We start from the raw sequence: 25713 nt of genomic DNA on the forward strand, positions 1-25713 counted from the left end.
ACATACATACATACATATATACGCACATACATACATATGCACATACATACATACATACGCACATACATACATATATACGCACATACATACATACATACATACATATATACGCACATACATACATATATACGCACATACATACATATACACGCATACATACATATACACGCATACATACATATATATATACACGCGCATACATACATATGCACATACATACATACATATATACGCACATACATATATATATACACACACGCACATACATATATATATATACACACACACACGCACATACATATATATATACACACACGCACATACATATATATATACAAGCACATACATACATACATACGCACATACATACATATATACGCACATACATACATATATAGATACGCACATACATACACATATATATATATACATACATACACATATATATATACGCACATACATATATATACACGCACATACATATATACACGCACATACATATATACACGCACATACATACACATATATATATATACGCACATACATACATATATATACGCACATACATATATATACGCACATACATACATATATATACGCACATACATACATATATATATGCACATACATACATACATATATATATGTAAACTGTAGCATGGGAGATGGGTGGTCTCGTAGGGTGTCTTGCATTGAAATCTGCTGCAATGACCCGGGTACTGCGTTCACCAGACATCAACACAATTTCTATCCGCTCCTCACGTGTTAACCTCTGCGACATGTCAATGGCTGTAAACAAAGAGAAGCTTGTAAATAACTCCTGAAAGAATAAAGTATCGTTAAAACCAAGCACACCATTGTTTTTCTTGTGAAATTCTCGATAAGTTTGATGTGTCACATGACCCTTTTCCCATTGAAAAAAGTAAAGTTGGATACAGAATGGCCGACTTCAAAATGGCCCCCATGGTCAACACCCAGATTGAAAAGTTTCCCCCCTCCCATATACTAATGTGCCACAAACAGGAAGTTAATATCAACAACCATTCCCATTTTATTTAGGTGTATCCATATAAATGGCCCACCCTGTATATACGCACACATACATAAGTATAGTTGTATAATATATATATTTTATCATAGGACACTAAAACTGGCCTAAACAACTATTTATACCTTACTATTTCCGACTAGCTCTAACGATTACTAACTCTATCAGACTAAATACTCAATGACTAACTATGCCTGATTAGCCTTACTTGCACTACACCTAAACCACTAATGTAAACGAAGATTTCTTAGGAATATATATGTATATAAAAATATAGTACTAGTACTGACTAACATTTAATAACACTGGAATCTGACGCTGACAAGCTGGCAACCCAACGAGCTGGCAATTTGCAGCGGACAAATGAACAATGTGACGCTGATGGGCTAACAATGTGACGCTGATGGGCTGACAATATGACGCTGATGGGCTGACAATGTGACGCTGATAGACTCACAAACTGACGGACGCTGACATACTATGTTTATACTAAGCATGACTACCTATATGTACAGTGTCTTTGCGAAAGTATTCACCCACTTGGCGTTTTTCCCATTTTGTTGCATTACTCAACATGCCTACCACTTTAAAAAGGTGCAAAATATTTTATACTATGACAAATAATTAAGAGAAAAAAACAAAAGAAAAAAACGAAAAATATATTCATAAGCATTCACCTTTTGCGGCAATTATAGATGAAAAAGTCTCTTGGGGTACGTCTCTATTAGGTTAGCACATCCAGAAATTGGGAATTTTCCCATTCTTCCAGGCAAAACTCTTTTAAGTGAGATGTGCTGAGTTGGTGTACAGCAGTGTTCAAGTCAAGCTACAGATTCTCAATTGGATTGAGGGCTGGACTTTGACTAAGACATTCCAAGACATTAAAATGTTTTCCATTAAACCACCAGTGTCGCTTTGGCAGTATGTTTGGTGTTATTGTCCTGCCTGAAGATGAACCTCCGTCCCAGTCTCAAATCTCTGGCAGACAAACAGGTTTTCCACAAGAATTGCCCTGTATTTACTGCCATTCATCTTTCCTTCAATCTTCACCAGTTTTCCAGTCCCTGCTGATGAAAAGAATCCCCATAGCATGATGCTGCCACCACCATGCTAAACGGAGTATGGCGTTCTTGGGGTTATGGGAAGTGTTGGATTTGCACCACACATATAGTTTCCCATGATGGCCAAAAAGTTCAACATCAGTCTCATCTGACCAGAGAACCTTCTTCCATGTGTTTGGGAAGTCTGCCCCAATTCAAAATGTTTTTTCTTTAAGCCATTGTTTCCCAAACTGTGGATCGTGACCCCCTGGGGGGTCGTGTGAAGACCTCCCAGATGTCCCGGTTTGAACTGTATCTGAGTCCTTAGGACGCAGATACAGTTGAATTCAATGCTGGAGCAAGGAGCTGACGGCTACTTGCTCCAGCATTCACTATACCGTGAGCGTCTCGGCGCAGACAAGCGCGATGTAGTGGCGTCATCACGCCTGTCTGCACTGAGCCACACACTGCACAGACAGGAAAAGCAGAAGGATCTCCCTCACGAGTCGTGTGAAAGAGCATAGGGGAGTATGAATTTTATTAGGCACTATTAGGGCTGTGTGGAGGCAGCTATACAGGCAATATACTGTGCGGGGGCAACTATGAGGCTTTATACTGTGTGGGGGCAACTATAGAGGCATTATACTGTGTGGGGCAGCTTTGGGGGCATTATACTGTGTGGGGGCAACTATAGGTGTATTATACTGTGTGGGGCAGCTTTCGGGGCATTATACTGTGTAGGGAGGCACTATGGGGGCAGCTGTAGGGACATTATCCTGTGTCGGGGCAGCTATAAGGGCATTATACAGTGGGGGGCCACTAAGGGGTTATTATACTGTTGGGGGGCCCCCCCACTGTGCTAAGCTCCTAGCTATGCCTCTGATGGCCACTGATGGATGGGTCGGGTCATATGATCCACCATCAGAAGCCATAGTAGGGTCTCAGCGACACCCAGTAGCAGGATACCTTGAGCCCGCCCCATCCCTCGCCCGTACAATTGTTGTTGTTTTCGATGTTGCAGCGACTTATTTTTCGAATGGAGATAAGTACTGGCATCTAACTACGAATGATGTTGACATACGTCAGACGAAATGGGGCTAAGTACGGTAGTGGAGGGGACCCAAACAAAAGTCTTGGCCAAAAGTGGGTCCCAGCCTCAGAAAATTTGGGAACCACTGCTTTAAGAAAATGGCTTTTCTCTGCACACGCTTCCATTAAGCCCCACTCTGTGGATTGTTCGGTTTGTACGGTTTATAGTGGTCCTATGGACAGACACTTCCCTCTCCACTGTGAATCTTTGAAGCTCCTTCATGGTCATCATTCGTGTCTTTGTTGAATCTCTGATTAATACCCTCCTTGCCCGGTCTGTGAGTTTTTGTGGGCGGCCTTCTCTGGTCAGGTTTGTAGTAATGCCATATTTTTATGCCAAGGTGAGGGAAGAGGTTAATGTTATGGGGTACATCTCTAGATTAAATGGCCAGGATTAGTGTACGTCAGAGGCCACCCTTTTGTGTATTTGTTTTCGGTAAAACACCTGTTAAGTACTTTTTTACAGTAATTTGTCCACCTCTGTTTTACTCTCGGCTAGTGTTATCTTCAAGGCCTTTGCCATTTTTCTCCTTAAGAGGTGTGCAACCAGGACTTGACATGACTTAACAAGGATCTGGCAGCAGCATACTATGTGCACACAGCAATAGAGTAACTTGCATTTTTTTTATGTACAACTTGTGAACAGGAAACCTGTGACAATCAACCAATCTGCTAGCATACCCATGCAATACATGCTTGCACCGTCAGGCTTATATGGCTTGATCTACACTGTTAAACCCTTACTCAACATAGGTCATCAATATATGATTGGTGGGGGTCCCACACCCAGACCACAAACTAATCAACAGTTAAGGCTGTCTCCGGGTACTGGTTGTTATGCAGTGTTCGGTGCAGGAAGCATATGACTCCGTACACTGCATAGCGGCCGTGCTGCAGAACTGCAACTCTGCTACTATTCACTTGAATAGGAGCAGAGATGCAGTACTGCAGGACGGATGCTATACTGTGACGGGAGCCATCTGCTTCCAGCATAAACATCGAGTGCCCGGAGGCAGCCGATGCAGCTGTTCGGTCTAGGGGTCCGGGTGTCGGACCCCCACCGATCATCTTGTGGATAGGTCATCCATATGAAAACCGTCCCATGCCTGGACAACCCCTTTAAAGACCAGCTAAATTTTTCTGTCTTTGCTGCTCTGCATTTCAGCAGCCATAACTTTCTTATTTTTTCATTGACATAGCTATATGAGGCCTTGTTTTATGCTGGAGAATTATTTTTTTTTCTGCGTGGTTTGTTGGTAGAAAAAAACTGACTGTGTAGTTATATAATTCATTTTTGCGGCGTAAGTATAGGAAAAACTATTTTCGGCATGGTTTTATCACGTTCACGTTTCGCACTAAATAACCTGTTATTAATTCTTCAGGTTATTACGTTTTGTAGATACCTAATATGAGTAGCTATTTTGTTTTTATGTAACGTATGGCCATTTTTTTTTTTCATCCCATGTATTTACAACTTTATGTTTTACTTAAAATGTATTAGCATACTCCTGTATTCTAACACTTTAAACTGTATCATTATGACACAGGCTTCTGTAGGGCAGCACATAGTGTGCCCTAACAGCAGACTTACTGAGCAAACAGCCCTGGGATGCCTTCTAGGACCCCAGGGGCTGACCGCAGAGGGTTTCCCCAGTCTCCGATCCGAAAATCCGGTGACGCGATCAAAGATGGGAGTCCACTTTTATAATGTCACAGTCCTAGACCACGGCGATCAAAGCGTTAAACAGCTGGGGTCTGAATTTTTTACAGCTCAACATCCCATTTATTTCACCTCCTGATATGTGCCTTCCTATAACCACTACCAATTTATTGCCATCAAGAATGTGATTTTAAACCTTGTCATTACAATTCCCCTACGGTTGTCTAAATGTATGTACAGCTCTTTTTATTGTCACATTATGTTTTAACCTCTGACCCCCAAGGATGCTTTTTGGCGGGTTTTCTAAGTTATTTAAACCCTGCTGGGTTTCTCCAGCAACTTGTAAGTTTCTTTGCCTGATAAAGTGGTCGGTTCGACCTCGTAACGCGTAGCTTATTCTGATTAAAACACAAAGTATTTTATCTCCTGCCTCCTATGGACTGATTGCTATATACACTCTGCATGTAACGTCTATGCAAAGAGACAGCGCTGGGGAAGTATTCCTATTTTCCTACCTCCTTCTACACTCATCATAACACGGTGCCCGTGTGGCTCCCGGATGCAATCCTAGCTGCAGTCTCCTATCCTGTCAAGCACAAGAGAGTATTTGTGCCCCCAGCACAACACCTTTTGGTACGCATAATTCTTACCCCCCAGCCCCTATTGCCTTTCCGTTTTGATGATGCACTATGTGCGCCGGGCGTTCACTCTCCTTTTTCATTCCTTCGCCTTTTAGATGTGTTATTACCAAGACGCAGTTACGCACATTACAGATTTATATATTCTACTGTCGATCATAATCAATATAGTATTATAATAAATTATTAGATATTTGTAAGCTGTAAACGTTAAGTATTCTTTACATTATAAACAGAAATACCTGCATGACAATCTGATGGACAGCTTCTGAGCCAACGCTTTGCAAAGTGATGTTTTCCCAGTACCAGGTGGGCCTAATGGAGAAAACATGGCATGTGAAATAATAGTACAGTATACTTTTACATGTTCTCTCAAATTGGGCCAAATTTCTGAATCATGATTTTCTTCTTTTAAAGATACAATATTTGTCCGTTATGCAAAATCCAATAGTAACTCACCATGTAAAAGGACGACTCGGTTCCATGCAATCAAATTGCTATCAACATTTTTGTCAGAAAACAGTAGCGTTGTGGTAACATAATCTAAAAGCTAAAAAAAAAAATAATGTTCATTTATATACTTGAAGCAGCTGTTTAAGACTAAGGCAATTTAAAATTGTTTGTAAGTCATAAGTAGGAATTATATTACATTGCATGCAATGTAACGCAGAAATGTCCAAGATGTGAATATATTTTATTTTTTCGAGAAATAATAAAAGTCAAGTGTGAATTGTATGGAATTTTAGGTAACCGTGTAGCCCCCACTTTTTTTCCTTTATTCTTTTAATCTACTGAGCATACTTACATTTGACTTTATTTCATTGTCATATATCAGACTTTCCCACAGCCTATGAAAGTCAGCTGAAAAGACAAAGAAAAAAAAAACCCTAATAAAAACAGCAATTAAATAAAACATTTTGTACGTTAAGGTTATATTCACATGACAGTGGAAAAAAAACGGCCTGTTAAAAAAAAAAAATATATCAACGGTCAGCTTTCATGGCCGTAATGCATCCGTGTGTCTCCAACTTTTCATCCATATCCCAGTCATCTAACCGTTTTAACGGCCGCTGTCATCCGTTTTTTTTATGTGCGATAAAAGAAAACTGGATGAATTATTTTGTCCCAACACCCAGAAAACACCACAGTGCCCATGTAGATAGTGCCCTTAAATATTAGTGGCATTGACAGCTCCAAGTATTGGCCCAAGGCCTGGGCATCTGCCACATTCAATTGTATCTGTGTCCTCAGAACACAAATACAATTGAATATTATGGCAGAGCAGGAAGCTATCACCTCCCTGCTCTGCCATTCCCTAGGCTACATGTCACGTTAGGTGCAGCCTATAAGACACCTGGCCAGGATCCCTGCGCAAGCCACCGTGAAGACGTCACTGGATCACGCAAGGTTCCCATCTCGGCACCGCATTCTGCAGGGCTGAGGAAGCAGAGGAGCTCCGTTCATCGCGGGAACGGTACTGAGTATAAGGTTTTGTTAATTTATTTGTGGGGCACTATGTACAGGGGTGATGTGGCATTATCTCCAAAGGAGGCAATGTGTGGCACTATCCATGCTGGTTTTTACGTTACCAGTAGTGGTCTGCACATATCTACTAGCCCAGCCCTTTTTTTATTATCAGAGCTTGTAATATAAAGGGGAGGCTGGTGGATAAGTGCAGACCAATACTCGTAGCAAAGAAACCGGTGGGTAGCGGCAGCCCATGCCCATGTTGATAGTGCCCATATCAATCGTTCCACAGTGCCCACTGAATAGTGCCCACATAGTGCCACAGTGCCCGCATACATAGTGCCACATTCCCCACGTAGATAGTGCCACATTCCCCACGTAGATAGTGCCACATTCCCCACGTAGATAGTGCCACACAACCCCCCCCCCTGTAGAAATCTCCACACATCAGCTCCCCGTAGAAAGCTGCCATAAAAACCATCAGGCACCCTGCGATTGCGTCGCGGGGGTGCCAATGGGGTGACAGTCATACGTGGCATGGGAAACCCGTGTCGGGCTTATGTCACAGTGCCGCCTTTTCAGAAACTTTGGTGCGCCCTTAAGGATTGCTGAGAAAAGGCATATGGGCGGTCATTGAGGGGTCAAACTGTATGTTGAGAAAAATGAAAGCACATTCTCATGAAAGTGAGAGGCCGCTGAAATCAGCGTGTTTGCCACTACATTTGATGCCATCAGAGAGGGTAGTATAAAGTTGCTGACAGGTTCACTTTAAGGCTCATTTGCCTCAGTATATGTCCAGCAATTATCTTATGTTCATCTTTTTCTCATTGGTGGTTCAGTAGTCTGTACTTAATCATCATTCTTTCTTTGCTAGAATAGAAATCGTCTGTCTTTGCACTGACAACCTTATGAGCCTGGGATAGAGTTGTGTTTATACACAGCAGCCAATCTGTGGACACAGAGCTGCTGTGGTGAGAGAGAGAGAGAACAGCAGTCTAACATCCTCACTCTCCGTAGGCACTATAGATAAGGATATGTTCACATCTGCATCGTGACTTGTATTTATAACATAAGCCACGGTGCAGTGTCCGATTCAGCGTATGAAAGATACCAGTGGCTGCCAACGAACCCCACCGACTTACAGTGGGGTCCATCCAGTTGTACATCGTTTTGAGGGGGAAGAATAGCGCTGCATGCAGCAGCATTCCTCCCATTAAAATTTGACCTTACAGGCTATGTACACCTTCGTAAAGGAAATGTTTTGTTTTATTAAATCAATGTGTTGTGTTTCTAAGCAACTTTCAAATTGACAATTATTAAAACATTTTTTGCTTTTTATGATACAGCTTTTATGTACTCTGTATACATAGATGTTGTATTATCATCTCTTAGCCGGATCCTTCAGTTTAGCTAGAACTGAAAGCTTGGCTCAGAGTGGGTCCTGTTTGTTGGCACCTATGTGACAATATTAGTTGCTTACTGTGTGTCAAAGACGTGCAGGACCCACTCTTAGCCGAGCCGTCACTTCAGCTGAACGGACGCGATTGGCTGAGAGAACGATAAAGATTTTATGTATACAGGATACATAGAAACTATCTTAAAAAGTCAAAGAATTTTAAATAAAAAACAAATTGAAAGCTGCTTAAAAACACAAAACACATTGACTTATAAAACAATTTCTGTACATAGCCTTTAAAAGGTCAAGTTTCATCGAAGGATGCTGATGGACTGAACAGTGGACATATATGGGCAGTGATGTCAGGGGATTTCAAATATGGAGTCCCCCGCCAGAACATTGGAAGCACTCTTGCCAGGGACTCCGGGACTGGAGAAGCCCCTGATGTCACTGTTCATATATGGACAGTGACGTCAGGGGCGCCTCCAATCCCGGAGTCTCAGACCCGAGCGCTTCCGATGCTCTGGCCAAAAACTCTGTAGTTAAAAGCCCCTGTCGTCACTATCCACTTACCGCTCTAGTGGATTAGGCCATTACTCGGAAAGGGAGGCTCCCTTCTCTTTGAATGGTATGCCTCGACTCCAGCGGGCTATGGTGGCCTTGGATACCGCCAGACCCTGCCTAGGACCTTCTGGAATGACAAAAAAAGGCAAGATAGATCTGAAACGCGCGGACTACATCCAAATTATGGAGGGACCATTCCATAAGGTTGGGAGGGTAAAAGAAGGAAGAACAATGTCTTCTTTAATATGAAAGACTGAAACCACCTTGGTAAGAAAAGTTGGTACATGAATGGTGATGTACAGGAAAGTTTTGCACACCAAATAGAAAGGATTGCCGCCAAGAGGGATACCTTCCAAGAAAGGAGGTGAAGGGAAATATTGTCCAGTTGCTCAAAAAGCAATGATTCAAAGACCAAATTAAGGTCCAAGAAAGAAGTCTGCTGACTGTAGAGGGGCAAAGCATGGGCCACTAACTGCAGGTAGATACAAACAGTGGAATTGGCTGCCAACTGGCACAAGAAAAGAATGGAAAGAGCCAACACCTAACTTTTAAGGAAGCTTAGGCAAAGAACTAGATTATGGCCTGCTTCAATAAAGGAAAGCAGCCATGTAAAGGAAAAATGCAAAGAAGGAAACTGCCTCTACTTGAACACCCAAAAAAAAAAAAAAAAGGGCCTTCCATGTTTTGTCTGAGAGGAAGATGGTTTTTTAGCCTTAACCCCTTCCCACCGCAGCCACTTTTGGACTAAATGACAGAGCCCCATTTTTAAAATCTGACATGTCAATTTATGGGGTAATAACTTCTGAATGCTTTTGAGCAATTCTGAGATTGATTTCTCATGACATTATACTTTATGTCAAGGGTAATATTTGGTCAATAAATGCATTCCTTATTTGTGAAAAACACCAGATTTTTTTAAAAAAATGTGCAAAAAATAAATAAATAATAAAAAAAAAAGGTATTTTTCTAATTTTAAATGTATCTGCTTGTAAGACAATATCTCCCAAAACATGAGGCAGCACTCCGTGGATAGTGAAAAATATATGGATTAATTTATTCTCCACATGCAATGTTTCTGCCCTACTCAATGGGGCCTTTCTCAAGAAATACAATTAGTGAGTAGTGCACGTATACACAGATTATATTAATTCACGATAAATTAAATATTAAAACTGCATAATACATTAACGTGAATGCTTACAAAGCTTGTAAAACAGATAGTAATACCACACAAAACAGTTACTAATTAACATTTCCCATATGTCTACTTTAGATTGGCATCGGTTTTTGAACATTTTTATTTTTCTAGGACGTTACAAGGCTTATAATTTAGCAGCAATATCTCACATTTTCAAGAAAATTTCAAAAGCTTAATTTTTTTAGGGACATGTTCAGCTCTGATGTGACTTTGAGGGGCCTATATATTAGAAACCCCCAATAAATTCCCTCATTTTAAAAACTGTACCCCTCAAAGTATTCAAAACATCACTTAAAAAGTTTCTTAACCCTTCAGGCCAGGGTTCAGCAACCTGTGTAACTAGTTCCACAGCCAGCACGTGGGGCATGGTTTGCTGGCACACTTCCCTCTCCCTGTGTCCAGCACTGTTGTGTGGTTGCTGGCGCTGTACACAGGGAGAGAGAGCGGTCCTTCATTATGTGCTTGGCGGCACTGACCACCAGGAAAGAGAGCTGTGCACTGCTCTCTCTCCTGGTGTTTAGCATCGCCAAGCTCAAAATGAAGCGGTGCTCTCTCCCGGTGATCAGCGTGGCAAGGATAGTCACCGCTCTGTAAACGGAAAAGTAGGAAAAGTTAGGAGCTCTCTCTATATGCACCCCCAATATCTGGTGTTCAGTAGCCACGGACTCTCCTATGTGGTCCCTCCTCCTAGCTGGTGTTCAGTAGCCGCAGACTCCCCTGTGTGCAGTTCCCCCTTGCTTGTGTTCTGTAGCGGTGGACTCTTCTATGTGCACCCCTTCCCCAGCTGGTGTTCAGTACCACAGATGGATATATGACTTGCACGTTCGCATAGTCTAATGAATACTTCATCATTGATTTTTTTATTTATCGGCACGCCATAGAAAAAAGGTTCTCTAGCCTTGCTTTAGGCATTTCACAGGAATTAAAGCAAAGTGGAGGTGAAGTTTACATTTATTTTTTGCAGAACCGCCAGTTTAAGTCCTTGAAGTCCAAGACATATTTTCTTTTTTCATTTTCAAGCCATAACTTTATTTTTCCATCAATGGAGCGGTGTGAAGGCATGTTTTTTGCGTGAGGAGTTGTAGTTTATATTGACACACTTTGAAGCACCATATAATATACTAGGAAACGGAATTGAAACTGAAAGAAAATTCTATGTTGGGTGGATTTGAAAAAAACTGATTCCTTCATTTTCTTTTGGGTCTCATTTTTACATGTTTCACCGTGCGGTAAAAACAACATTAACTTTATTCTACTGGTTAATAGCATTACAGCGATACCAAATTTATATATATTTTTTAATGCTATACTACTTTTACAAAGAAAAAACTATTTCTTAGACAAAAACAATTGTGTTGTCACATTCTGAATGCCATAATTTATTTTATTTTTTCATCCATTCAGCGGTGTGAGTGCTTATTTTTTGCGGCATGAGCAGTGGCTTTTATTAGTAGAATTTTTTGGTACATACGACTTTTTCATCACTTATTACATTTTTGTTCAAGTTGACCCAAAAAACTGCGATTCCAGCGTTTTAGATATTTTGCTTTTTACGGCATTAATGCAAGTTAAATAATGCTATACTGTAATAGTTCAGACTTTTACGGACAAAGCGACACCAAATTTTTTATTTTTTTTACTTTATCAAAGATTTTTATTTTTAAAATATAACAATACAAACATTTCACGGTTTGTGCAAAAAAAAAAAGTATAAATTTGCACGCAGTGCAATACATTCTAGTGAAACATCATAGTGTAACAACAGTATTTATATATATATATATATATATATATATATATATATATACACACACACACACACACACACACATGTAGAAGAACAACAGTAGGAGGTAGCCTCCCACTTATCAGAATTGAATGATAAGAGAGATATCGCAATAACAGTATCATGTTCGCATTAAATCAGTGCAATAGTCAGGGAGACCGCCCCCCCCCAGTAAAGTGAGAAGTGACACCTATAAGAGCACTTTTTAAGTATATGGACATAGAACACATAACATCAGACAACAAAGGGAAAACACATACGTACAAAGCGCCTCAGGTAAGTACTATGATTCATTTAGAACCTGCCATCCAACCAGAGAGGTAGATCAGCACCTTCCCGGAATCTAGTCCATACCATCCAAGTTTGGACGAAGATCCCCGATTTGCCCCTATCAACGGACAGCAACTCCTCCATCCTCATGATCCCATTCACCTCCGTTACCCATTCCGCCAGGGACGGTGCAGTATGTGATTTCCAGTGACGAGAAATGTCGAAAGATCCCCCTTTTGAGGTGTGGGAGTGATCCAGGAACCATAGAAAGCAAGCCTATGGAAGCCGAGGTTGGAACCTCAGTATGGAAAAGCTTGTTGCCTAAATCAAAAATCTTCCCCCAAAAGGGACGTAGCATGGGACAATCCCACCAAATATGCAACATAGTTCCAGGAGCGCCCCCACACCTCCAACAATCAGCAGACACATCGGGGAATATCCTGTGTAACAAGGTCGGACAACGGTACCACCTGGTAAGTATTTTGTAATTCTTTTCCTGCGCAAAACAAGACATCGGTAACTTATGAGCTAACAGGAAAGCGGTACCCCACTCTTCCTCAGAGTGTCTAACCCCCATTTCCTCGTCCCATGCGGCAGTGAAGGATAATTGAGAGAAAGAAAATTTCGGCAGAAGGATCCCATGCAGGTGAGACAACACGTGAGAAGGAGCTGTGGGCAAGGACAAGTAGAGTTCCAAAGGAGTCTTAACCTATAGTAAGACCATACAATCACCTATGGAAGAAAGATAGGACCGCAATTGCAAATAGGACCACCAGGTTGACCTCCTCCCTGGGCAGGCAGCAGATACATCCGTCATTGGCAACATGGCACCGTCTGGAGTAAGGGTCTCCGATAAACATCCACCATTTCCTCTCTCCCAACAGAGGAATTTATCAACACCCTCCGCCGGAGGGAAAGAAGGATTATCAAATAGAGGGGTCAAGGGACCCGGGCGATGAACAAGGCCCGTAGTACCCAAAATCCGTTCCCAAACCATGAGAAACTGACGTGTGAGGAAAGGTAGAGGGAGAGATTGTGTCTGAAGGACTGACAGCCACGGCAGAGAGGATAATGCCAGAGGAGACATAGCCTTTTCAATGCGCACCCATTGCTTACCTGACTCCGAACGGAACCAATCCACTACTCTCATAATTATCGCTGCTTGATGGTATCGTTTAAAGTCTGGGAGACCCGCGCCCCCGTCTACTTTTGGCCGGCTAAGGACAGCATACCGGATACGAGGCTTAGCGGAGCCCCACACAAACTTAGTTATGGCCCTATGTAAAACCTGGAAAAAACTGGATGGTACTGCAATAGGGACGGTCTGGAAGATATATAGAAATTTGGGCAAGACATCCATTTTGACCGCATTGATACGTCCAAACCACGACATGCGGTTCCCGCCGTATTCCGCCAATTCCTTCATGGTACGCTGTAGGATGGGCGTATAATTCAGAGCATACAAATCTGACTGTTGCGTGGGGACATGTACCCCTAGATATTTTAAAGATTTGGGTTGCCACCTGAACGGAAAAACCTGAGCGAGATGGGCAGCCAGAGGTTGATCCAAAGAGATATTCAAGGCCTCCGATTTAGAGTAATTGACTTTAAAATTACTTAGATGGCCAAAGCGCTCAAACTCCTCCGTCAGAGATGGCAAAGATATCATGGGAGTTGTGATATATACCAGGAGGTCATCCGCGTATAACGCCAATTTATGATGCTGTGAGCCAATGCGTATACCGTTAACATTAGGGTTGTTCCGCAGCGCCACGGCCAGGTGTTCCATGACCAGAACATACAAAAGAGGCGAAAGTGGGCACCCCTGTCTCGTGCCATTAGCAATAGACAGAGGATCAGATAATAGTCCGTTGACACGAACTCGAGCTGTAGGCCTTTGGTACAAGGCCATTATCCTATCCACCGTAGTGGTGCCAAGGCCAACCTGTGTCAGGACACTGCGGAGGAACACCCAGTGCATTCTATCAAAAGCCTTTTCTGCATTTATCGAGAGTAAACACATCGGTATCTTATGGGATTGGCAGTATGACGTCAAAAGGAGGGTTTTGTTGGTGTTATCCCGCGCTTCCCGACCACATACAAACCCCACCTGATCATCCACGATCAAGTCAGGTAGTAACGGCGATAACCGAGAGGCAAGTAGCTTCGCGAAAAGCTTCACATCTACATTAATTAACGATATGGGCCTGAAGTTTGCGCACACCGTTGGGTCCTTGCCTGGTTTAGGTAGAAGAGTTATATGAGCCTCGAGGGATTGAGGCGCAAAGGGACAGGAGGAGGACACCGAGTTAAAAACTTTCGTCAGAAAAGGAGCCAATTGATCTTTAAATGCCTTATAAAATTTGTTATTAAACCCATCGGGCCCCGGGCTTTTGCCCATGGGCGACTCTCCAATAGCCCGCTCCACTTCGGTTTCCAAAAAATCCTCCTCAAGCTCCAAAGCCACCCCCTCCTCCAAGGTCGGCAACGCAGTATCCTGAACATAGCGGTCGATTTTATCCCGTAACGATTCTGCCTGCATATCATGAAATTGGCCTTTGATATTATATAGCGCCAAGTAATAGTGTTCAAAGCAGTCAGTAATACCAACCGGGTCATGAACCTCAACGCCCGAGGGAGATGAAACTTTAGGGATATATGACGCTTGTGTACGGGGATGCAGTATCCGCGCCAGAGACCTGCCGCATTTATCTGCATATTCATATGAGTGCTTGCGCATCCGATCCCTGAACCGAGCATGCGACTGATCTATCAAAGAACGCAAGGATTCTCTCGCTGTAGTGAGCTCTGCAAAAATGTGTGAGGATGGAACCTGTTTATGACAGGATTCCAAATCCCGTATCTGAATCAAGAGACGTGCAATAGCAAACCCCTTTTCGCGCTTCAACCGCGTCCCATGTTGTATCAGTACCCCTCGAATGACACACTTCAGTGCCTCCCACTGGAGTGGCAAGGGAGTAGCTTCATGTTCATGAACCTCAAAGAAACCGGTAAGTGAATCTTTAATGGCTACACGCATACTGCATCCCGCAACAAGTTGTCATTAAGTTTCCAGGATTGGAAATTAGGTAATGAATTAGGAAATGTAAGGGTCAGAAACACAGGTGCATGGACCGACCAAATCATAGGGCCCACGTCAGAAGTAGGGTGCCAGGTAAGCAAGTGGTGGCTAATCAAAAAAGCGTCTATCCTACTGTACATGTTATGCAGTGGGGAGAAATAAGTGTATTCTCTTACCGGAGGGTGTAGAATCCTCCACACATCAATCAACTGCATGGAATGCGTCACATTTTTCAGTGCCCCCAAATGCGACTTAGGAACCACAGACCTGCCCGAAGAGGTGTCAAGTCTGGAATCAAAAGTCAGATTAAAATCACCTCCAACAATTAGAACGCCCTCAGTGAACTCTTCCAGTTTCCTTAAATACAATCGGCCTACTCGTGCCTGGTCCCTATTGGGGAGGTACATATTAACCAGTGTAAAGATCTTATTACGTATGGATAGCTTGAGAAAAACATATCGACCATCCGGGTCAACCAGAACGTCAAGAATTTTATGTGAGAGTGACTTATGAATACATATACTGGCACCCTTGGACTTAGATTCCGGGTTGGTACTGTGGAACCAGGCCGGAAAATATAGATTCGTGAACTGTGGCGTATGGCCCGTCTGAAAGTGAGTTTCTTGCAGGAACAAAATATGTACCCGCTCTTTATGCATGTTGTATAAAATTTGTGAGCGTTTTTCTGGGACATTAAGCCCCCTAGCATTAAAGGTACAAATCTTCAATTGTGCCATTGCCACCTCTCACTAAAGGAGCTCGTAGAGCAATGTACAGAGTAGAGGTGCGACGAACAACAACAGGACAAACAAGGAAGGGAGAGACAACAACAAAGGTGACAGGTGAAATAATCACCCACCCCTTGAGCTACTCAAGGAGAAACAATCAAGAGTACACCGGATATAACCAGTGAGTCCCTAAGAGGAGAAGTGTCAGGACAAGGACTAGCCAGTGCCCCGCACCCCCCAACCCAGTGCAAATATCACACATCTTAGAACCAACACATGAATGGAAAGAACCTTAAGGCAATTAGCTCAATATCACGAGAAAGTGAAATAATGGCCGACATTTGGTCAGGATCAAAACAGAGATGCCAGCATAACAATACATTCCCGGAAATCTATACAGTTACCGCATGAATGCACAGGCATGTAATTAGTAACACCGTAGATAATCACATAACATACATGGTGCAGTAGTACTGGCAGCTGAAGAACATTAATTAATCCCGGGTAACTGATCAATCTGAACACCTGCAGCCCCTACCTAGGGCGAAAGTACCGGCATAACTGGGCATTATATGACACCCATCAGACCTTCGCCTCCCAAGATATAACCAATAACAAATGAACTTAACCGGCCTAGGCCGACTGCTGGCTGACAAAGAAACCTCCATACAAAATCACAGCGGATCAGCACGTCGCCCACCAGGACGACCCATAGGAGAAGCGGGAGAACGACCACGCCGGCGCGGCCTTGAGCGCTGTGATGGTAGAGGGGCATACGGCCAATCAGGCAGGGAAACTCTCGGCACCTGGAGGGCAGCACAGAAGTCCGGGACATCCCCTGGGTCTCGAACACTTAACAATGTCCCATCCCTGCGGACCTGTAGCTGGAAGGGGTGACCCCAGGAATAGGAGATCTCATGCTCTCTCAGCACATCCAGCAAAGGACGAAGCACTCAGCGTTTGTCCAGGGTCATCTTGGACAAGTCGGATAACAACTGGATCTTGACCCCTTGTAATAAGACTTCTCCTTTGTCTCGGGCCTTCCTCATGATCTGCTCCTTCAGAGAGAAAAAAATGGACACGGCATAGCACATCTCTAGGCCTATCAGGATCCGGGTTACGAGGGCAGAGAGTCCTGTGAGCCCTATCAAGCTCCAATGGATCGTCAGCAGGGCGCCCCAGCAGGGAGTTAAACAAAGACTGTAGGACGGGTATGAGTTGCCCCGAAGATATATCCTCAGGAATGCCCCGGAGCCGAATGTTGTTACGGCGATTCCGATTCTCATGATCTTCAGCAAGGTTAAATAGAGCATGAATCTGCTGGGAGTGCTGATCCAGCCGTTCTGCATGAGAGACTTGCTGCTGTGTAACAGAGAACACATCGCCTTCTATGCGCTGAACTTGATCGGACAATTGAGAGACATTAGTCGTAAGAGCCTGTATCTCCGATTTGTGTCATCTCAAGACGATTCACATAACGCTCCATGTCCTGTTTAGTGGGCAATGAGGCGAGCTGTTGTCTCAGGCCCTGTAAATAATCGCCCATGCTAGCAGAGCCATTAATGTGGGGGGAGGAATGAAGATCCAGATCCCGAGGAGAAGCAGGCATTGATGCAGACCCCAGCATGCCAGAGGATGAGGAATGAGAGACCCGGGCGCCATGACTGACACCACGTGGCGAGCAGGACGGTGCGGGAAGCGCCATGACAGTTCCAGAAGGGCCCATCTCTACCCCCGCCAGCAGGGAAGGAAACGAACCCTGGGAGCCAGAGACCGGAGAGGGGGTACTGTCGGTACCTGATGCTGCAGCGGCAACTCCCGAAGAAGACTCCTCTGCAAGCGGGAATCCTGGTCCAGTTAGTCTCCCCTCCAGCGGCGCCATCTTGGAAGACGGCCCGGCAGCAGCGTCGGTGAGAAATCGCTGAATGGAGTCGGCTGAAGACATCTGCCTCGTACAGTATGGAGTCCCCGTGGTTGCCTTTGATTTCCTGACCATTAGGTAGGTTCAAGTGTGTCTTATAATATGCTTATGAGCGGGTTATGGAAGTGCAGGAACGGAGCTCTCAAGCAGCACGTCTGGTCAGATCCATGTCCAAGCCACGCCCCCACCAAATTTTATTTCTTACTTTATTACTTTAATTTAAAAAAAAAAAAGGGAATTTTTTTGTTTTTGTTTTTAAAAACGTAATATTTTTTTTCACTACTGAAAACCTGGGGGCCTTCATTTAGGACCCCGAGCTGCCATTACAACCATCGGCACAGATCACTGTTCCTGGCCCTTAGTGCAGGGTCCTCAGCTGTAATATACAGCTGACACCCACAGTGTATGAAGCGGGCTTAGCGAGTGAGCCCGCTTGATACTTCTCCCCCTGCACCGTACCGACACGTCATGGTGTGTTAAGGGGTTAATCCATTTTTTCCTGTAACACTGAAGGTTTTACCAACTCAAAATTTATAATTTTCTCAACAAATAAAAGTAGAAAAAGCACTCCAACATTTGTAAAACCACTTCTCCGGAGTACGGAAATACCCCATACGTGGTCATAAACTGCTATTTAGGCACACTGCAGGGGTCAGAAGGGCAGGAGCGCCATTTGGCTTTTGGAGTGCAGATTTTGATGGAAACTTTCTCAGGTGCCATGACGCATTTGAAGAGCCCTTCAGGTACCAGAACAGTGGAAACCCCCAACAAATTACCACATTTTGGAAACTACACTTTTCAAGCAGTAAAGTGAGCACTTTGACCCAACAGGTGTTTCATACAGTGGGCCGTATAAAAAAATAAAAACAAGGAAAATATTTTTCCCAAAGGAAATGTTGCTTCAGCCCCAAATTTATCATTTTCACCAGGGGTTGAAGTAGAAAAAGCACCCACAGAATGTCATGCAATTTCTCCTTAATACGGCAATAAATCCGTATGTGGCCATAAACTGCTGTTTGGGCACACGGCTGGGCTCAGAATGGAAGGAGTGCCTGGTTGGCTTTTGTAAGACAGATTTTGCTGAATGTATTTGCAGCAGGGTTGCACTATGCATTGAAATATTGATACGATTTTGATGCGTGCACTCCCAAATGGTTCAATACCGTTAATTCATGTATTTGGATACTAAGCTGTGTGGACGCACAGATTAGTATTGTAAATACCTGAATGTAGCCAGAGCGGGGCTGCGGCTGTATAACACAGCCATTGCCCCGCTCCTGAGTCCTGACAAGTGTGTGCGCGGTCAGGGTGAGGTGAGGCGGCCGCGCTGCACTAATGAATGTCGGCACTGAAGACAGAACATGGTGGGGGCACTGCAAAACACCCCATGTTCTGTCTTCAGTGCCTGCGCTCATTAGTGCAGCACTGGCCGCATCCCCTCATGTGGACTGTGCGCACGCACTTGTTATCAGAAGCGGGGTAATGGATGTATTACACAGCTGCAGCCCCGCTCTAATGGCAGAGATCAGAGAAACCTCTTATCTGCACTGCTATTCCCTTGAATGCTGCGATCAAAGCTGACCACAGCAGTCAAGGGGAAAATGAGAAGGGGGGATGCCCTTTGGATCGCATCACAGGGAATCCCGGTCACACAATCAAGGGACATACCATATATGGGTAGACAGCCCAGGGTCCATTGAAGGACCCGAGGGCTGTCTGACCATATTTCCTGTTGTTAGAGATACTTAGGTATGTCCTAAAAACTGCCTCTGTACGATCAGTACACAGGCTAATGTACTGGTATATTGATATATGCCAGTACAATAAAGTTTAAAGTATAAAAACGCAAAAAAAAACAAAAAACAGAAAGTAATGTTAAAATAAAAGTCTCAATACATAAAATATACACATATTCGGTATAGTCACGACCGTAATAACAAATTTGTAGCGTCTTGCAAAAAGACAAAAAAGGAGAGAAAACGGCGCTCCTCTAAGGTGATAACGTACAGATGACAAATTTCAATTGAAACAGATGGAATAAAGCTTACGTTTGTGAGTTGTGCAGTGTCGTTAGCACAACTTAACTTTGTAACTTCTAAGCTACTTTTACCCCTTCGGACTTGATCACACTGTGCTTGCCTCTGGAGCTATAACCGCGTCGAGTGGATCCATCTTGGGAAACCTCTTCCTCGTGGTTTTCAATGAAACAAACGTTGGAAAAAAAGATGCTCCTTGGAATGGGAACTCATTTTTCCACGAAATCGTCGGTGTTGAAGCAACGATTTTATTTCAAATACAGATAAAATTGTATTAAAAGGCTGTACTGCAACGCGTTTCGACCACGCACTGTGGTCTTCGTCAGGCATATGAAATTTACTAAAAGACAACATCTTAAATACTCCAGTCGTGTGGTTCACGTCCAGGTCAAACAGTCAGGGTTAAAGTTCGTTGTGGGAGTTGCATCACAGGTACGTATGTGTTAATTATTTTCCTTAACTCCTGTTACACTGTATTTCACTCAGTTTAATTTAAAGTTTATGTTAATAGATTTTATGATCTTGATTCTGAATAAAAATGCTTTATTTTTGTATACACATATATATTTTATATATACACACACACATATATATATATATATATATATATATATACACACACACACACACACACACACACACACACACACACACACACACACACACAGTCTGAACAGTTTGCTTAAGAGAGTAAAGTCGATGCGTACTCGGAACATAAAGGAGATTCAAATTATTTGTTCACAGTTGTTATTTCTCATTTGTTTTGTATAGTTGTGTCTGAGTTTATGTTATCCTACGGTTCTATATTTAGAAAGGATTGCATTGCTATAGGAGACACTTCTGTCATTGTCCCCATTTGTTCACATTCGTTAATTTGTTAATTGTCGGGAAAAGAAGCTCTTGCTTTTGACTGCATGTCAGAGAAGGATATTTATATTGGAGCATTTATAGTTTTATCTCTACTAACTTATCTGATTCATTGATGTTCGTTTTTTATGGTGTAGATGTAATTAAACAATATCTTTTAGAAAGTGGTATTTCTATGCAACAATAAATCTCAATCTTTCATTTTTATTTTATTCTATTTTGAACTCTTCATAAACTCTGATATGTTCCTAGTAAGTGGAAAACTATGAAGTTATTTTTCTATATCCTCTTGTTCTGGTTTAAACTAGATCTATTTTGGACCGTTTGGACTCAAAGTTTCGAATTTAAATATCCAGAACGATTCACGTTTATTCAGGATAGAGATTCTGTTGTGTGTTTTAGAGTTTATTTGCTCAATTGGAGAAATTTTTATATTATGGAAGTATGATTATATAGCAAATGTCTTGATAGGCTATGTTTTAAAAAAACGTTTTTGACAAAACCAATTATTGCTACAAAAGGATTTTTTTTTCCTGTAACAAGTGTAAAGCTTGTAAAGAAGTGGGGTATAATAAAAGAAAGGGGAATGTTACCTTTTTTATGGATGCCGAAAATAAAAGAAAATATGAGATCAAACATTTTACAACGTGTAATACTAAAGGGGTTATATACTTACTGCAGTGTCCCTGTGGGCAGTTATATGTAGGACGTACAGCCCGCAAATTGAAAACTCGAATAGCAGAACACTGTAATAACATCAGAAAAGGCAAGATGGACCATAGTGTGTCAGCACACTACTGTAAAGTCCATCATAAAGATCCCAAGGACACGAAATTCTTCGCTATTGAAACAATTGATAATCATTGGAGGGGGGAGGATTATATAAAAAAAAAATAATGAGCAAGCAAGAAAGTTTTGGGATATATCAATTAAAAACGCTTTAGCCCTTAGGACTCAATTCAGACTTCGAATTGAAGTGCTTTTTTTTGTTTATGCAAGTACTTATTAATATTGGTGAGATATCATGGTATGTGTGATAGATATTCTGGTCCATATTGGTAGTTCCATGTTATGAAAATAATTATGCAAAAAAATGCCCTATGTATAGTATTACTAAGACTTGTTCACACATAGAATGTTGATCAAGGGATCTTGTCTCAGCAGAACTCAATTGTTCTGATTAGCTGCAGCTCACTGAAGCTCTGGAGGGTTTAGAGATTGGCCACAGATCAGACTAAGTGAAAAAATAGACACAGAAAATATAAAACAACTCATAAAATATAATTAATAATCAATATAATGGATATGGGATGATATATGGAATCTAACCAACTATAAAGGTGGTGAATAGGCTTGTTTAGCATAATATATTATTATTTTACTTTTTAAAGAGATTATGTATTTAAATAAAAATAATATTTAGAAGTGTATATATATGTATACGATTATGATGATAAGATCAGATTATCTCTATATATTGCAGAGATCATTGGTTGTATGTTTTTTAACCATTTTTTATGTAAATTGATATGAATTTAAATGTTATGCGGCTATATAAACTTGTTAATTAGACACGTCACACATGCCCCAGAGGAATCCGGAACGGTGAAACCCAGGGTCGAGCGAGAGTGTTTGGCGTGCCGCCTTGAAATATTGCAGATGTTTACTTACCTTGATGCTTTTATTTCTTGTTACTTCTGTGAGTATGGATTAAACTTGGCGTGGAGCAATCTTTTTTCAGAGGGTGTAGCACTATTTGTCTTCCTTTTTCCATCCATTAGAGACATAAGATCCTTTTCCTACCAGGAGTTCTTTGAATGTGGAGAGAGACGATAAGGAGCTTGGTGGAACTACAAGGATAAGAATTACCATCCACACCCTCATTGGATTGCGGACTGTCCACTGCTTTTTTCTGGGAGAGAGTCCATACTGAATGATATTGGACAGTTACCAGTGCCGTCTGAGCGGTAAACTTAACTGTACTTTATATATGCCATTTAGGGTATTTGTTGGATCATACCCAATTTCGTTTTGCCTGCTCCGGTCTGAGAGAGATATTGTGGGTATTTGAGCCAAGAGAAACCATCATTATATTTGTACATTTATAAAGAACTGCTTCTAGAAAACGCCAATGTACCTGGTCGAATGCTTTTTCAGCATCTAAAGAAAGGACAATTGTGGGTCCTGACGAATCATATGCCATCTGAATCAAGTCTAGTAATCTTCTGGTGCCATCTCTGGCTTGGCGGCCCTTCACAAACCCCACATAATCTAGGGCGATCAAGGAGGGCAAGCAATCATTGATTCTCATCGCAATTAATTTAGAAAAAATTTTCTATATCACTATTTAGCAACGAAATTGGACGAAAGTTCTCTTGTCTGTCCATCGATTTGCCAGGCTTGGGGAGAGAGATCAAAATCGCCTGAAGCATTTCCGACGGAGGGGACTGCTTGGCCACTAGCTCATTATAGGTAGTGTTCAGATATGGGAGAAGTACGTCTTCAAACACTTTAAAGTACTCATTAGGAAGCCTGTCTGGACCCAGAGCTTTGTTAGGTTTTAATCCCTTCACTACCCTTTTTATTTCAGTCTCTGAAATTGGCTCATTTAAACTACCTAGTTGTGACTCCGATAACCGTGGAAGAGTAATCTCCGACAAGAACTCTTTAATTAAGTTTGACAAAACGTGTGGTAAAGAAGAATCATCTTTTAGATTATATAATCGACTATAATAGTCCGCGAAGGAATCTGCAATCTTTTGAGGGTCATATATCTTGTGACCATTCGGAAGGGATAGGTATTGAATTTTTGATCTAGCCGTTTGGACTTTTACTCTCCTCGCCCGAAGTTAACCAGGTCCATCCCCTTGTGCATAAAAATTCAATTTGAGGCGGTTTAAATTTTTATCATATTGAAATAAATTCAAGGTCTTAACTTGATCTCGTAAGTCCCTAAGGATCTCACCTATAGCCAGTGTAGGGTTGGATTTCATCAAGTTCTCATTAAACTTAATTGCGGATAATAGCAAATCCATTTCTTTATTCCTATCTCGTTTTGCCCTAGCAGCCTGTTGTTTTAAAAGACCTCTCACGAAAGCCTTATGAGTGCACCACACCATTTCTGAAGAAGCAGAAGGAGAGTTTATATCAAAGAACTCTATTAATGCTGCACGTATAGAATCTTGATTAAGCCGAGAATTCAAGAGAAACGTGTTCAATTTCCATGGGGCTCTAGGGGGCAAACTGTATTTTTCCATCAGTGTTAGGGAAATATGATTCACTGAGTATATAAATGTCATGTAGTTCTCCCTAGTACAATACTGAAATTCACTGGTTTATGTCTTTAGGGATATATATATTTTTAAAGTGCCAGTATCATTGCAATATTTCCAAATTGCGATCTGCCTGTGTCAGATGCACAGCACAGATTGCAAAAAATATATATCAACTATCTAGGGATCCAGACTCAGCACAACAGCAGCAGCCCCTGTAAGGACTTAGCAGCTGATAGCCCTGGGGGTATTTAAGCTCATATTCGGACAAACTTTGAGCTTATGGGTATCCACCCGAATTTTTCCAATAAATCACTGAAACCATAGTGGCAAAGAAAGCGCATCAACAGTTGAACCTGATAGTTGATATATATTTTTTGCAATCTGTGCTGTGCATCTGACACAGGCAGATCGCAATTTGGAAATATTGCAATGATACTGGCACTTTAAAAATATATATATCCCTAAAGACATAAACCAGTGAATTTCAGTGTTAGGGAAATAGGAGCGTGGTCCGACCATGTAATAACACCAATGTCAGTTTTTTCAGAGTTTAGTAAAACCTCCCTATCTACCAAGAAAAAAAATCTATCCTGGAATATACGCTGTGGGGTGCTGAAAAGAAAGTGAAATCCCTTTCAGAGGCGTTTTGATAACGCCACACATCATGTACGTATTCCCCTGATACCAAAGACTCTATATCCAAACCTCTGCCCATCCCTGCTTTTTAGCTATGGCTATAACTTTAGTAATAAACGGGGCTTGTCGTTTGTTAGGAGCATATATTGAAACAATAGTGTACGTAACTGAATCCAATTTACAAAATTATATACCTGCCTTGAGGATCTATTAAAGATGTAATATTCTCGAACAGTACCGAATTTTTAATTGCAATAGTGACTCCTGCTTTTTTCACAGCAGATGTAGCGGCGATAACATGCGGAAATTTAGAGTGTTTAAGGAGGTGAACATCTTTAGCACGTAAATGCGACTCCTGAAGGCACAATATATCACATCTAGAGTTGCTTGCTTCCTTCCACAACAAAGAGCGTTTAAAAAAGTGTTCAAACCATGCGCATTAATTGATAAAAACTTAAGACCCATTACGACCAAGTTGGGATTATCTCAAATGTAGCAGTATTCTCAGTAGGAGTGAGGCCAGGAAACAAACAAAAACCAAGGCAAAAAACATTGCCGAAACAAAATACATACAATATATCATTATTTAGTCCGCACAGTGAACGCCGTAAAAAATAAAAGGGTCAGAGTTGCTGCTTTGTGGTCACTTCATCCCCCACAAAAATGAAATAAAAATTGATCAAAAGTCTCATGTACCCCAAAATGGTACCACTACAGCTCATTCTGCAAAAAAAAAAAAAAAAAACCCTCGTACTGCTAAATCGAAGAAAAATAAAAAAGTTATGGCTCTCAAAATATGGCAACAAAACTCAAATTTTATTTTTAACAAGCAGTTTTTTCCTTGTATAAGTTTGGTATCGCTGTTATTGTATTGACCCACAAAATAAAGTTAACATGCCGTTTTTACCACATGTTGAGCGCCATAAAAACCAAAACCACCGAAAAAATTGAGGCATCAGTGTTTTTTTTCCCCTATTGCACCCAACAAATACGTTTTTCCAGTTTCCCACTA

The 25713-nt window shown here is 41.9% G+C and overlaps 1 protein-coding gene across 3 annotated transcripts in view; it reads right to left on the minus strand.

The window, feature by feature from the left end:
• The window catches only part of TRIP13 (thyroid hormone receptor interactor 13), a 202918-nt gene that overhangs the window by 75834 nt on the left and 101371 nt on the right, over nt 1-25713 (minus strand). For all 3 annotated transcript variants that reach the window (XM_075826882.1, XM_075826881.1, XM_075826883.1), the window contains exons 5-7: nt 6281-6336; nt 5935-6025; nt 5718-5790 (exon numbers count right to left, since the gene is read on the minus strand). In XM_075826882.1, coding sequence (XP_075682997.1) covers nt 5718-5790; nt 5935-6025; nt 6281-6336 — 220 coding nt within the window. The remainder of the gene's footprint in view (nt 1-5717; nt 5791-5934; nt 6026-6280; nt 6337-25713) is intronic.

Source organism: Rhinoderma darwinii, chromosome 5 (assembly GCF_050947455.1).
Source record: "Rhinoderma darwinii isolate aRhiDar2 chromosome 5, aRhiDar2.hap1, whole genome shotgun sequence".
In the NCBI taxonomy this organism is placed as follows: domain Eukaryota; kingdom Metazoa; phylum Chordata; class Amphibia; order Anura; family Rhinodermatidae; genus Rhinoderma; species Rhinoderma darwinii.